The following is a 16,013-nucleotide window of genomic DNA, read 5'->3' as shown; positions in this document are numbered from 1 at the left end:
TGGCCACTACAAACTGTGGTGTCACAGAGACCGGTAGGTGCATACTTGTGCATAGGTGTATTGATGGATACATTCTCATCATTAGGGCGTCTGTGTTAGAAGGTGTTTGCATTTTGATAAATCCAGCCAAATTTTTCTTAATTTTAGTTTCTATTAGCCCAGGTTTATAGTACATAATGATTATGCTCATTGCGCAGAGCTGAGACACGTGCACAGCACATTCTGATTCTTCTCATCCCTCCCCGCATCTCTTGGTTTCCTTGCCTTTTGCAAAAGATTTAGCTCCTCTTTCTTACTGTCTTTTATTTTGTTCTTTACTTACAGTTTGTGTTTTTCATATTAGAGAAATCATGCTATAGTTAAGCTTGTGTGTCTGATTTATTTCACTTAATAATTATGTCTCAGGATGCTTCCATTTTGTTATAAATGATCCAGCTTTATCCTTCTTTATAGCAAAGTGGTACTCCATTTTCTCTATCCATTCACCTGTTGATGGGCATCTGGCCACTTCCAGGATTTACCTCTTAGGCATTGTGCTGCTATAAACATGAGAATGCTTATAGCATTCTGTAGTATGATGTCTTTAATTCTTTCAGGAAGATACCTAGAAGAGGAATAGCTGGGTTGAATGGAATTCCTAGTTTTAATTTTTTGAGGAATCTCCATACTGATTTTCATAATGGTCGCACTAGTTTACATTCCCACCAACAGTGTAGAAAGGTTTCTTCTCCCCTCCCCCCACCCCGCAGTCTAGCCAGCATTTGTTATTTGATTTCTTAATGATAGTCATTCTTTCTGGAGTAAGATGGAATTTTAGTTTTGTTTTAATTTGCATTTTTCTCCAGATTCTTATGTCCTAAACTCCTACAGAGATATGAGAATGTTTGTTTCTAGTGCTCTTTGTCAACTCTGGGAATTTTCTGTCTTCTGTTTTTGCCAATGAAAAAATGATAATCTAATTTTTAAATTTATATTGCCTCATTTACACATTTCTTTATATGTGTATCTGTCATTTGTATATCTTTTTCTTTCTTGGATTTGACTGTTTATCTTTACCAATTTTCCCAATGGATTTTCTTTTAAAAGATTTTCTAAAGTTTTTGTCTGATCGGGGGTGAGTTAACCTTTTGCTAGTTATGTGGGTAGCAATATCTTCTCCTACTCTGTCTAGTGTCTGGAACTTTAAGGTGTATTTTGCCCAGTGGAAATTTTCAATTCACTGTTGTCAGTTTTTTCTTAAAAGACGGGTGGTGTGTACTTTATTTGGAAAGGAATTTCCCGAGTTCGGTGTTAAAAAGTTCCACTGTCCCCTCACAAACTTAAATAAAGACGTAGAACTTAACTGTATCATTTTGTGTAAGGAAGGGAACACGTCATCATGGTGGGTGGATTAATGAGTGATAATTTTGTTCTTTGTGTACAAAGTATTCTCTGTATTTTTCCATTAGGTTGTCATATCCTTGTCTAATACCTGTATGATTGGCTTTGTGCAATTGACTTACAGGCACAGGAGATATTTCGAAAATGCATTTCAGTTCAGGAAGAATGGAAGCAGTTTCACCATCTCTGTTACTGGGAGCTAATGTGGATTAATGTATTTCTACAAAACTGGATGCAGGCTTATTACTATTCAGATCTCCTTTGCAAAGAGAGCAAATGGTCCAAGGTAAAGTGTAGTGCCTTCATTAACGTCTTCTGCTTGCCAGTAAGTATCTAGGATGCTTGTTCAGTAGTATGCCGTTGACACTTCCCTCAGCATAGAAGTAAGTACTTTCCTTAGTAGTCCATTAAGTGCCAACTATTTAATCACAAGCACAGTCTTCAGCATTACATGCTGTAAAAGCCGTCCAAAGAGTGACTAGCGAGGAGATTTTATTCTAAATGTGAACTCCCTTGTGTGTACAGTTATTGCATTTCAATACTGTGGCCTCCATGCTTTTTGTAGACTCTTTGTGACAGTTCACATCCATTGGATCCGTCTGGGAAACGGGCAGAGTGAGGTCATGATCTTTTCTTTCTTCTCGCTTTCCCATCCTTGAGAACAGCGGGAAAATGGCCGAGATGAGCTAGAAACTGTCCCCCGCGTTGGGAATAGTGGAGGGTTTTTTTCTTTTGCTTTCTGTGATGCTGCCTGGCCCGAAGCCTGCGGGTTTGTAGATCATTTCCGATTTGCACTCGGTTTGGTTTCTCCTCAAGGCGACGTACGTGTTCCTGAAAGCTGCAGTTCTGAGTATGCTTCCCGAGGAGGACGCGGCGGCCGCTAACGAGAGCGTGGTGACTCTGTTCAGGTGAGCGGGACGCTGTCCTTGTGACGAAGACTTTGGGAACCTAAAGATGCGGGGGCGCGTCGGTCTTCCTTCCGTCGTGCTCCTTCCCGCTTCGCTTTCCTAGTCCTTTGCTTTCTCTAGCCGAGGGTGAGTGCCACCCTGCAGCAGGGTTTCGGAGACAGGCTGTGTGACTGGGAGTCCTGAGAACACGCTGTTCTCCTTCGTGTGGGAGCTAGAGTTTTATTATCGGGGTCTCGCTGTGGCAGTTAAGCTGAATTCTCCCCTCATGGTTAGTCCTACTCTTTCTTTCAGCGATGTGGTTAGATTTCTCGCACCCTGTCTCAGCAGCCTGCTTGATGCGTTCATAGTGTGCAGTTACGTAAGAAAATGTCTGCAGCAGCATGTAGCCCTCTCGTCCTAGCTTCCTTTCAGTGTGCTTTGCGTTTCTCTTTTCCTGTCAGCGATGGTGGGAGTTCAGCCCAGGGCCTCAGACATACTGGGCAAGTGCTCTACCCCTGACTGACCTGCCCACCAGCCCGCGCTTACGAACTTCATAGTAGAATTCCTTGCAGTTTGAGAAGTTTGTAAATGCAGTAGACATCCTAAACGGATTATTTCCGAGATCACCTAGGCTCGAGAAGCGTTTTCTCAAATTATGCATTAATTGATGGCTACCTTTCGAGTTACAGTATTCTGTAGCTCTGTGTCATATGCGAACCTGAAACGTGGCAGGATACTCCTCTGAGTTTCCGCACTGTAAGTAAATACCGCTTGGTCAAGGGAGCTGCCAGTTTTACGCCTAGGTTACCTGGAATGTGCTTGATAGACATAGACATTAATTCCACGGATTAGAACGAAACATGTCAGTGGTAGTCACATGAGTGTGCACCAGAATTACTTGCAGGTCATATCGGAAGCCAGAGTCCGCCTCCACCCAGGAGTTGGCAATTTAGAAGGTCTGGACTAGGACCTGAGAATTTGCATTTCAAACAGGTGTTGCTGCGTTTTATGTGATGCAGTGTAAAACCCACAAGTGTAAGTAATATGTTTGCTGATTGTAGTAGCACTCCATGTAATCCCAGTACTCTGGGAGGCTGAAGCAGGAGGGTTGCAAGTTCAGGCCCAGCCTGGGCGATTTAGTAAGATCCTTTCTCAAAGTGGAAAAATGAAAAAGGGGTGGGTATATAGCTCAGGGGAAAGGCCCTGGGTTCAGTCCCCAGTACCACAAGTGAATGAACGTGTTTACTGACCTTCTGTTGGGGCCGGGGATCTTCACAGACAGGTGGACGGCTTGAAGCAGAGAATTGCCGGTAAATCTCTCCCTACTGAGAAGTTTGCCGTGAGGAAGGCGCGGCGCTACTCCCCCTCCTTGCCTGCCCCCGTGAAGCTCGTCGTGCCAGCCCTGGTATGTGTTTGATTTACTGTTTGCACACTAGAAATAGAGCCCCAGTTTAGAGCAGCAGACAGCATATCATTGAGTGGCCAGTTAACTCAGAAACCATTCTAGGTTTCCAAGGTAAACATTTACAAATGAATTAACAGATAATTAAAATTATAGCTAATGCCGCTGTCTAGTAACAGGTATTATGATAAAAGCTATTTAAACCAGTGTATCACTTAGTTCTTATAACAACTCTGAGTGTAGTCTTGTTAGCCTTATTTACAGATAAGGACGTTGAGGCAGAAGGAGGTGAATTTCACATCACTGAATTTGAATTGAATTATAATGCAAGCCAGACATAGAATTTTACCTTTTCTAATAGCCATATTTAAAAAATAAAAGGAAACCCCAAATTAATTTTAAGATTATATTTTGTTAAACCCAGTATATGCAAAATTTAGCCACTTCAACATGTAACTGATAAAAACTTACTCAGGAGGCATTTCCCACCCTTTTACTTTGTACTGTCTCTTGGAAGCCTAGTGTGTCTTTCACACTCACAGGATGTTCAGTGTCTGTGCTGCTCAAGACCCAGAGTGGCCGGCGGCTGCTCTGGTCCCCTGGGGGCCCTCACCTCCTCATTTTAGGTCAGGTGTCTGTGAAAAACGATTTCAACAAAAAATTTCTTAATGTCTTCCTTTAAAAACACTAGGGTAAGGGCCGGGGATATAGTTCAGCTGCACAAGCGCCTGCCTGGCAAGCACAAGGTCCTGAGTTTGATTCCTGGTACCAAAAAAAGAGAGAAAAAAACCCCACTAAACATATCAAATTACCAGGAGTCTTTTGGAGCTTTAGTTTTTGTGAAGGTAGTTGGTAGAGAAAAGCTAGTCAGTTAAAGCCAATGTCTGCTATCCTTTTAATTCTTTTTTAAAAAATAAATCCCACAGTTTGCTTAATCATTCTGTGTTGATGGTTGTGTGAAGTTTTTCCATTTTTTACTGTTACAAACACACTAGAATGAATATACTTCTTTTTTTTTTTTCACATTTATATATACTTTTTAGGGGAAGATTTTTAGAAATAGAATTCCTGGGATTTAGATAAAATGATGAGGCGAGGACCCCCAGGGGACCAGAGCAGCTGCCGGCCACTCTGGGTCTAGAGCAGCAGATACACTGAACATCCTGTAAGTGTGAAAGACACACTAGGCTTCCAAGGGACAGTACAATGTAATAGGGTGGGAAATGCCTCATGAGTAAGTTTTTATCAGTTACATGTTGAACTGGCAAAATTTTGCATATACTTAGATCTAGATATTGCCAGATTTCTCTCCAGGAAAGATCTACCCTTTTCAATTAGTACCTACAATGTTTTAGTCTTTCAATTGTCGTTTCCCTTGTAGGTACTGTTGAGCATGTTTTCATGTGTTCATTCATTTTTATTTTTTCATTTGTAACTTGTTGTCCACATCCTTCCTTAGTTTCTCTTGTTTCTTATTTTGTTACTGACTTAGAGAGGTCTTTATGCATTCTGTGAGGATGGAAAACACAGGCCTGACAGGCATCAGATGGGACCGGCCTGCCCCTGGCTCGTGGGCCCAGGTGTTCCCTCCGTCACATCACCAGTTCAGAGCACACTCCGTTAGACAAGGTTGTTCTGTGACTGATGGAGTAAGGCGAGAGTGCCTCCTCTGCAATCCTGTCTGAGCACAGATGAGAGAACGCTGTGTAGACGACAGAGATGACCCACTGGTATGGTGGCACACTGCTGCCGCCTTACTGGGTGGCTTCAGTTCCGTTCTTCGTTCATTTTTGTCAGGCTAAATTGCACTGAGAAAGTTTCTCCATCTCACAGAACTTTCCAGAAAATTTTTCTAAACCATTCAGTTCGTTGATGCACTAGTCCTTGATACCAGTGTGCACATAGCTTTTTCCTGCTTTGGTCATTAACATTCTGAAGAGAAGTCTAATCCAGCTGTACTTCTTCTCCAAGTCTGTTGCTGGGGAAGAAACAAGAAAATGCGTGGACTTGGTGGTACATGGAAATTTTGCCCCAAGCCTGTGTTTCGTAGGATTTTAGACGTGCACTTGTTCTTCCCAGTAAAATAGTCCATCAGTAAAAACTGACAAAAATCATCACCATCAATTTCAAAAAATTCCAAAGTGGATATTCAAAAAAACCAAATGTTGGTGAATTGAGCTCTTATAAGAAATTTCCCCTTGTAAAATGAAGAGTAAGAAATTGTCCCATGTTGTGATCTGAGTTTTCAGTGCCATACACTAAAGTTATTGCCACTCTGCCTGAGTGTGTCTCCCTCACATCCACTGCTTCCCTGGTAAGAGGCTTTTCAAGTAATAACTATCAGTTTAAAATTCATTTACTTCCAAGAAGGTACTAATTACCCGCCTTATTGCATGTGCTTCAAAATATAAACTGCACTGTCAGGAGCATGAGAAAAATATTTTCAGGCAAAAGTACATTTGCTTTTGGTCCAAAAAAAATTCTCATCTGTTAGTCCATTAAATATAATCTGCAATGAGAGATCATTACTTAACATTTTCAGAAGCTGTCATTCAGCCATATGGCCTTTAAATGAATGTGTTCTCTGCATATTGGTTTGCATTACCAGACCAACACATGTTTTTAATGGTATAAAAGAACCTGGGCCCAGTAAAATATTCCAGTGTTCATTTCCAATGATATACTTGGAAACATTTAATATAAACAACTGGCAGACATTTAAAAATATTTTCATTTACTTAAAGGTAACAACAAAAATTTATATTAAATGGATTTTTCAGTGTCAGCTTAAAATACATTTCCTTTGTGTGTGTGTGCATGCATGTGCACACATGCACACGGGGGCTTGAACCTCAGGGCCTCGAACATGCTGGGCACATGCTATACCATTGACCGACATCCCCAGAACTGTACTTTCTTTAAAAAAAATCTGTATTCTACTTCAAAAAGACTATAGTACTAGCAGGTACTTAAATATTAAAAATAAATTAATTAATTTTCAGTAAAAGCATAAAATGTACAAAAGATAAAGGCATATAATAAATCAAAAGAAGGGGAAGTTTTATCACTAAACTCCGAAGGAAGCTAAGAAACATGATCTCTAAATATCATCTTGAAATCCCTAGCAGCTGAGGCCAAAACAGTCCTGCATAGTTTTTGTGGTCATAAAGGAGGTTGGGAAAACTCACATAATTTTGAATAGTTTTTCACTCTTCCTCATTAGGAAATGATGTACGTCTGGAACGGTTTTTCAGTAGTGGGGAAAAGAAAAGACCTTTGTGAGAGCCTCTTGGTAACCATTGAAAAGGCCGAGGCAGCTTTGCAAACTGAAAGTAAGTATGAAAGGTAAACAGTGATCTCTCTCTGCACCGTTTCTGTTCTTTCTTCTCCGCGTGCATGTCCGTGTCACTTCCGTGCACGAGGACAGAAGATTAAGCTGCAGCTGTCTGAGTGGTCGCCGTCCGTGAAGGACGAACGACACGTACTGCGTAGTACGGATGAGTATTGGAAACGGGGGCGAAGTCACAGGGCCCCGTTGCAAAAAGCGTGCATCGTGTGATCCTGTTGACATATCCAGCCCGGGCCAGTGCTTAGAGACGGAAAGTAGATTAGGAAGGAGCCGGTCAGGGATGGAGGCGTTGGGACGGAGGTGGGGTAGCTGAAGGGTATAGTATGTGGGGGAGGGATGAAAATGTTCTAAAATTAATTGCAGTGGTGGTTGCGCTACCCTGTAAATATACTAAACACTATTGGATTATATCGTTTAAGTGAATGAATTGTATGGTATGTGAATTGCATCTGAAAAATTAGGAGAAAGATGAAGGGAGGATGTCAGGCATGAAAAGAGAGAGCAGCGCGGGAACACATGTGTTGCTCGTCGGCTTTCGCTTGCTGTGACTCTCTCCTGTCCGATGGTCTCCAGGCTCGCGTTCCTGTAGAGGGAGGGAGTTGTTTGTGTCCAAGTTTGGACTGTACCATATAATTCTGTGCTCATTACCTTCGTGGTGGTGGAGTCCCACCCCAGATCCCTGGAGGCCGCTGACACAGAAGAAGGAAAAGCAGGCTGTCTGGGTTTGTGGTCCCAGCCCTGCCAGCAACAGGCTCTGGCGAGCTTTTTGAAATGGGGGCAGACTTGGACTAACGATACCTAAAGTTATTTTCTTTCTCTGATATTTCTGATTCAAAAAGGCTTTATGTTTGGATGCACTGCCAACAGTGGTAGCCTTTGCTGTGTTTCTCATCAATGCCAAATAGTTTAAATATTCTCCCAAGATCACAGTCTTATCTTTTGAGATGTTCTAACCATAAGGAGTAAAATGAAAGCGTCTGCGGTGATGAACCCAGTAAAGGGCACAGAAATTTAGGAATGGTGGGTGAAAACCGTTAATAGTTAACTCGTTTTTCTTAACTGAAGAAAGAGGGACCTGTGAGGAGCCCGGGACCCAAAAGCAGCATGGCCCCCCCAGAGGGGATTCAGTTATTGAATATGGCCCAGGGGTCAGAGCTTCTTTTAATCTCTTTCGTACTGATGTCTTTCTTATCAAGCTGAAATGCTTAATGAGGCTTCTCTTTACACTTATTTTTGTAAACACATAATTATAATTTTTAGGTATAGGAAAAAACTCACCCCTATTTTTCTACTGTAGCACAATTTAGGATTTTTGTGTCTTCCATCCTGGCTTTATTTTTAGAGTTACAAACATAGGGTGTCTGGACGTATACTAATCTGTCTTTTTTTCGTTTAAGACATCATGAATGTTTTTAGCTTTGGTAAATGGCCTTTGTACATTTCAAAAGCTTAATAGCATTCCATGGAGGTAATGTATCATAATTTAATCCATTCTTGAGTTTTGTTGGGTATTTAGACTGCTTTTCCCATCTGAAATAATGCTAGCATTAGATTTCATCAAGAGGAACAGAAATATAAAAAAATGAAAGTTGAATCGATAGCCTTATCTGCTAACAGGGTCAAGGTTTCAGACCAGCTTGCAAAGGAATCAATTAGAACAAAGTGGACAGTGTGGTTTTGAGACCACAGACTCTTCCCTGTCCTCTTATGAGCAATTTTAAAAAGACTGATCTGAAAAAAACTGATCTGTGGTCATAGGAAGACTAAGGAGTGAAATAGTTTACCCCACTGTAGAAAAAGCATTGCACGAAAAGTTCCTCTGTTGATAAGGGGTGAATAATACCACCTTACACTAAAAATAGCACTTAAAACCAAAGCGGGCCTGTTATGACCTTTTAGTACTTAATCTCCTATCCTTCAGATGAGGGGAAACAAACTCACACTCGGCAGATGGAGGGACATTGTGAGTGGATCTAAAGGTGGTAGGAGATAAGATTTTCTGCTCTGGCAGTGCTCTCGCCATAAAGGCTGGTCGCTGAGACAAAGGGCAGAACTCTGAAGATAGAAAAGTACTTGGTAACATGCCCAGAGTCAGGACTTGGTATTAATTCCAGGGATGGTTCCCTTAAATCTAACGAAATTTACTAAGTGTCAAGATGCTGGTACAGCAGATCTGTGCCTGTTTGTTGAAGTTCATTTGCTAGGTGAAATTACATAGCACATACAGCTAATTACATGAAAGGAGAAGTATTAATGCTCGGATGACTTTTTCACTTTCTAAATCTATTTTCACGTTTTTCTTCATTCATTTCAGTTAATTTCTAAACATCTCATGATAGGTTTTTTGTTTGACCTGTCAACTTCCTTTTTCCTCAGCCTACCCATCAGCTTACTAAATTTGGCAGGTCTTTTCTAATACAGGTCTACTTGGGCAACATTATCACGTTATTTTCTTCTAATAAAAGCTGGAGACTGGAAACCCTCATCTATGAATTCTTTCATGAGATTAAGAATCATTATAAAGCATTCCTATTTTTAGGGAAAATGATCATCTCACAGCTTGTGGTCTGAGGAAATAATGGTTTTTCGAGGAGTGTGGAATTTTTTTTTTTTTTTTAACTCATTGGCATATTCCTAACTCAAGTTTTACATGAAAGTTTCATGGAGCTTTATTGGTATTTTGCCTTTCCATGGTGCTATGTCTGTTCCTCATCAAAAATCATTTGGTGAGCAACAGAATGTTGTCATAACACAAACTGTCAATAAAATGCTATACAGAACTCAATAGAATGCACAAAAATGACACTAAAAACTGGTGTCCAGGATGGGCTCGCAGGCTTTAGATCTATTTTCTGAAAGACATTCCTTCCTGGATATGTATTTCAACAAACATCCATGGTTATAGACATAGATCCATTTGGGGAGGTTAGAAGTGTCCTTAGTAAGCAATAGGAACAGGATGTGTTGTTGGTTCTTGGTAGGGAAGCTTCTCAGCTGTTTTCCCCATACAGAAGTAAACTGACGAGTTAGCTATGTAACCTTGTTCAAGTTCCAGAGATAAGCAGTTTACCAACTAAAACAGCAGTGTGTGTCACTCACTGGTGATCCTTGGGCGTTGTACTGAAGCAGGGGAGTTTCAATTTGCGGGGCTCCCGAGGGTCTCAGTTCCTACCCTTTACTGCCCCTCCCCCTGTTGTCTTGGCCTGCATTGTGTAAATTAGCATCTGTCCTGGAATGACTTCTTAGTTGCATGTGACTCGAAAAAAGAGAGAGAAAAAACCTTCAAAAGTAGTAGATGTAGGGTGATCACCTTTGTCAGAGGTCACACGTAGTATTTGACTTGAACTGTAGAAGGCAGAGCCATTTTTAAAAGGGAAAAATGCTAAAAGAACGTCTTTTACTTTAAAACCCACACGCAGGTAGAAGTTTGTGGGGGTTTTACGTGCCTTTCACGTGTTTCAGAACTGTTCTGTTGACTTTTATGAGATAATTTCCCCCCAAAAGAACATAACCTGGGAGAATTGATAAGCTGTAAACATAATGATCTGGAGAGGGTGTTCTACTTCCTGAATTGTTAATGGGAATAAGGCCATCTGCTTCTCCATATGGAAGTGTTATTCTCTCCTGCATCGAAGCCAGCGCAGTCAGAAGCCAGAACAACGTGAGGAGGCAGGCTTCTTGTTTCTCCTGGCTTTACCTTTTATAGAATGAATAAAGCTCTTTATTTGGAGCTCAGAATCCCTGTTGTTATTGCTCAGGTTAAAAAACTCAGAATGTGATCACTTGAAAAAAAGTTTAAGTGGATTCCTTGATACAATGGCGTACTAATATAGTAAATTCAGCATTCCTTTTATTTAGGCATAACAGATGCTAAAAATATTTTCCCTACTTTAAATGAGCCCCCTGACATGAGTAGGTGTTAATTTTCTTCTTAATTAGGATTTTTAAAGTGTCTTTGGGCTGGGGGTGTAGCTAACTCAGTGGTAGAGCATTTACCTAGCATGTGTGAGGACCTGGACTCAATCTTCAGTACTGGCGGGGAAAAAAAAGGAAAGAGAAAAACCTTTTTTTCCATTTTGTGTTCTTGTTTGTTTTAAGGCTTCAGTGATTATTCTACGGATGACGAGTGCATAGTGAAGCTGCTTAAAGGGTGCTGCCTCAAGAACTTACAGCGGCCCTTGCAAGCTGAGCTGTGTTTCAATCATGTTGTGGAAAGGTAAGAGCAGACAATCACAGTCAGGCTAAATGCAATCGCAAGGAACTGTCACAAGAAAGTGACAAACATAATGAATATGCTGGAGTGACAAAACAAATGCTTTTCGCTATTGCACCTTTACTTGGTGTTACCGCGGAGAGAATCCAGCAGTGCGATCTTTATTCTTCATGAACAGAAGAATAGTCTGAATGAGGCATGGTGTTTGCATTTCTGTAGTACTTGGTGTTTGAAGATGACCCACAAAAACTAAATTTATGGCCTGGCTCACAGGTGTCTATCCAAAGTGGCAGTGATATATTGAACCACTGGTATTCTTTGGATTTATTCATTTAGGGTTTTTTTAATCCATTCAGCTATTCAACAGATATTTGAGTACCCACTGTGTGCCAGAGACTGTGCTTCAGACTTGAGGAAACGTGACACGTACCTGATTCTTTCTTAGCAAGAGGCATTCTTCTGCATGTAACTTCCTTTTCTCCCAATAGCAGCGATGATGTCATACTCCTTTACTAAGTGTAGGGTCGAATCAAGCAAGGGTCAAATGCCTGGCCCTCTTCTCTTTGTCACAAATGCAGACATCTTAAGGCCAAGAAGTGGTCTTATGGGGAAAGGGAGGCTGGCTGCTGGTGGGAGGAGGGTGGAGGGTGCTGTAGGGAGATCTGTGCTCGCTGCACGCCTCAGGCCTAACCCACAGCTCCTCAGGGTAGTGTGGGCCCAGTGACTGTCGTCCATACTTTCCTGAGTAAGCTTCTTCTCATGAGAAGCTGGAAAGCTAGATTTTATGTAAAATCTTCTGATTTTTAAATCTTGGTGCAGATTTTTTGAAAACCCTGTGCAAGCTGAAAAGACCACTGCCGTCGGCATCCTGCTTTCTGTATCACGCTCCATCCCTGGCCCCTGAGCCCTCCTCTGACAGCATGTGTGGGATCACAGGGCTGATGCTTGTACATGAAGAAGGAGGCAGCGTCTTCTTCCCAAATAAGTGATACGCTGTGTTCAGTAGACTTGTTCAGAAGTACGCATGCAGTTCTCCTTTCATTGGTATCTGTGGAAGGATCAAAAGAGTGGTCATAGTTGTGACCCATTTGTATTGTTCCTCATGTTGATTAAATCAGTGACTTACTTGTTCATGTGTTCTGTAATTTTAGATTGTGAACTCAGTGAGGTTTTAGCTTCAGATTCCTAGGAGGCATACTGAGGAAGAGTCTCCAAAAAGTAACTTTTATTTCTACCAAGTGTCTTAAAGGCTTTTGTATCCCAGGACCGCTTTCATATGAATTTCATTGCTTATTGGCTTTTGGATCATTTGGGCATTGTAAATTTGAATTGCAAATTCATGTGACTTCAGACTTATTGGCTATTGATTTCCCAAGGAATGTGTTTTGTTTATTTGTTTGTGTGTTTGTTTTTTCCCCTCACTAAAAGTACAGGCCAAAGAGACCACTGCCCTGTCTTCTGGAGTAGCGCCTGTGGGTCTTCTGAGGTCCCAGCTTTAGATAGAGGGCTGAGTCCCAACTACCTGCCCACGGCCTCATCTCTTGCATGGACGTTAGGACACAAAGCTCTGCGTGATTCAAATGGAAGCAGTCCCAGGAGTTACTCAGCCTTATCCCACGGACCTAGAGTCCTGGTTTATTGTAGTTAGAGCTCTGTTTTTGGCACCTGAGGGCTTCTCTTACGTTCCCTGAGCTAAGCAGTGCATGTGAAAGGGGGTTACTCATATTTTTCCAGAGTCTCTAGATGTTTCGTAGCTGAACATTTCAGATGATGCTGAAAACAGAGCCATTGTAAGGTGTTAAAATCCAAAGGGAATTGAACTTTAGAAAAACGCAACCGTTTTGCTTTTAAATGGGCTGAACATACCTGTTATGTTCAGAAACACAATCTCATCGTTTTGAAGGTAGTTATTGAAAGGTTGCATGTATTTAAGAAACAATCATCTGTGCTGGATTTAGATTAAAGAATAATGATTATTATATTAAAAGCATACTGTTGCTGAGCATGGTGATGTATGCCTGTAATCCCAGCACTTGGGAGGCTGAGGCAGGAGGATTGCTGTGAGTTCAAGGCCAGCCTGGGCTCTATAGTGAGTTCAAGGCTGGTTTGAACTACATAATGAGACCTTGTCTCAAACCAAACCAAACCAAACCAAACCAAACCAAACCAAACCAAACCAAACAAAACAAAAAGCGCACTGTTGATTGCCATAGTTTATTAAGTTTTATAACTCTGTAACCGCGGCTTTTCTCTGATTATAGGCTTGAGGCTGTGCTTCTTTTCTCAGGAATGAGAAATAAGTTTTGGAAAAACAGTATGGGTTTTTGTTCTGTTAAGATTTAATTGATTTCCATTTGTTTTTTCAGTGAAAAGCTGCTGAAGTATGACCACTACCTCGTGCCATTCACTCTGTTTGAGCTGGCGTTTTTGTATAAAAGCCAAGGAGAAATTGACAAAGCCATAAAGGTCCTAGAAACTGCAAGGTAAGTGATGAAGGCAGCCTTCCCTTGATTGATACTGAGTCAAGAATATCAGTATCACTACAAACAGAGTGACAGTAGGCACTTAAAAATTAACCAGTCCATGCAAAAGTAATGATTTTATTACTTTTTCTAATTTAAGTGTGATTTATGCTCATGGGTTTTGCTGTGATTGTGTTGTTTTCAACCTCGTAATGCCTCACCCTGTGACTATTTATGGATGTTATTGTAGGGATCAGTGATTTCTAACTTAATCTCTCTTGTATCAGGAACTGACAAACTTGTACCATAAATGGCCAAACAGTAGTTTTGGCTTTGCAGTGTAAGGTCTCCATTGCAACTACTCAGTTGTAAAAAGTAGCCATGGAAAATAATATGTAAGTGAATGGGTGCATTTAGATTTGGCCATTGGTTTGTAATTTACTGATATAGTTGTATCAGTCATGCCTCACACTTCCTGGAAGAGCCATCGGTCACATGAAGCTCTTTGATCTTTCCACGACTCTCTTCTTTCTGTTGACCGTGGGAGATCTGAAGTAGTTTTGTCATTTCTGGCAGACAGTGGCTCTTAGACTTGTGGTCGTGGCCTACTTGGGTGAGGTAAAAACTCCATGTTCTGTTTGCCTTGAGCACTTCATGCAGTGGAGAAAGAACACCATAATAATTCTAAGTTATAAATAGCTTAGTTGTTCATGTCTTCAAATTCAGCAAATATTCACTGAATGTCTATTATATTAGATTCTAAAGGCTGTTAGGCAGCTGTAAAGTGAGTAGTCAACATTTCTGCTCTCTTAGCTGGAAGAAGATAATAATTAAAGAATCAAGTAGAAAAATAGTGCTGCTATGTGTTCTGTTGAAATTTATACCCTTCACAGAAGGAAACCCACATGCTACTTTAGGTTGTATTGGTTCTGGAAAGTTTCCTTGAGAAGATGATACTGTAGTTGACAATTGCGTAATTAAAAGTAGCTTTGAGACAGTCATCAGAAGTCACCATAAAACTGGGTAGAGAGCATTCCTAGCAGAAACCACAGCTAGGAAACCTCTGGATTGTGGGTTTGAAGCATTAGGTTGACAGTGATATTTTCACTGAGATGGGAAGTATTTAGAAGAACAGGTTTGGGAGAGAAAGAAGTACTCTTCTCTTTGCACAATGATACTTTGAGGCGGCTCTTAGGTACCCAGGTCAAGAGGTGAGTGGACAGATACACAGTCATGGGATGTAGTAGTAGGATGAAAACAGTGTAGAAATTCCAAAGTTACTAGCACAAAGATAGTGATATTTAAAGCCATCACACTTGATGAGCAAGAGGTGAAGGTCTAGCACAGTGCCTGGGATACGCCGTCATTGTAGAAGGTAATCAATAAATGAAGAAGATTAAATTTTACTAATAAGATTAGAGTTAGAAAGACATCTGGGGAAACCAAGTGTTTGGAAAAAAAAGATCAGTTACGATGGCAGCTACCGGGAGGGTAAGCAACAGAAGACCTGTAGAAGGGGCTGCTGTAGTTAGCAGTGGGAAAATTGTGGTGACTTGGACAAAGTGAGGTGAGAAGAGACACGTCGGCTGCTGTGGGGAAGGCTTTTAGCATGTGTGCTGTAGAAAGCAAGTAATGAATACAGCAGACGCTTCAGGGACGTGGTACAGCCAGGAAGGACTTACTACAATTATGTATCTTTTTTTTTGTACTGGGAATCGAACTCAGGACCTTGCACTTGCCAGGCAGGTGCTTGTGCCACTGATCTATATCCCTGGCCCTTAAAATTATATATATATATATAAAATATTTATATTATTATATACAATATTAATATATATTATATTTATATATGTATAAATGGTATGACAGCAGGTCACTTAGAGTTAATCAGAGGAAATTTGTTGAGAGTGAGGATGACTAAGATTTTAACTGGTGCATCAATATATCTTCAAATGTAGACATTAGGGGGCTGGGGATTTAGCTCAGCGGCACAGCGCCTGCCTGGTACCGGAAAAAAAAAAAAAGAAAAAAAAAACAAATGTAGACATTGGAAAATCACCCTAAACGCTGTTGTCCCAAATGTTCACTCTTTGGACACATTCATTGCTGTAAGTGCACAATAAGGTAACTTTATAATGAAAAAAAAAAGACTATTCCTATTAAAAAGCAACCAAAAGCCACTGCTGACTCAACAAAGTACTGATGATACAAAAATATGCTCCCTAGTAATTTGAAGAATGTTTCCTGCAGTTTCTCTTACATAGTAGGAGCTTTGCAAAGTTGCCAAAATTGGTGGCTAAGAAAATAGTTGTTTACACCT

At 40.9% G+C, this 16,013-nt stretch overlaps 1 protein-coding gene across 1 annotated transcript in view; it reads left to right on the top strand.

Annotated features, from left to right (window-relative positions):
- Positions 1-16,013, top strand: part of Ttc39b (tetratricopeptide repeat domain 39B) — a gene marked incomplete at its 5' end in the record, with an annotated part of 87,339 nt that overhangs the window by 63,459 nt on the left and 7,867 nt on the right. Inside the window, 6 exon segments of the mRNA XM_005388704.2 lie at positions 1,505-1,666; positions 2,197-2,288; positions 3,546-3,672; positions 6,893-7,001; positions 11,117-11,234; positions 13,598-13,714. Coding sequence (XP_005388761.2) covers positions 1,505-1,666; positions 2,197-2,288; positions 3,546-3,672; positions 6,893-7,001; positions 11,117-11,234; positions 13,598-13,714 — 725 coding nt within the window.

This window comes from Chinchilla lanigera, unplaced genomic scaffold (assembly GCF_000276665.1).
Source record: "Chinchilla lanigera isolate Chin_1 unplaced genomic scaffold, ChiLan1.0 scaffold00033, whole genome shotgun sequence".
Taxonomy (NCBI): domain Eukaryota; kingdom Metazoa; phylum Chordata; class Mammalia; order Rodentia; family Chinchillidae; genus Chinchilla; species Chinchilla lanigera.
Note: the sequence above shows the minus strand (reverse complement) of the source record. Positions and strands in the feature narration are given on the sequence as shown.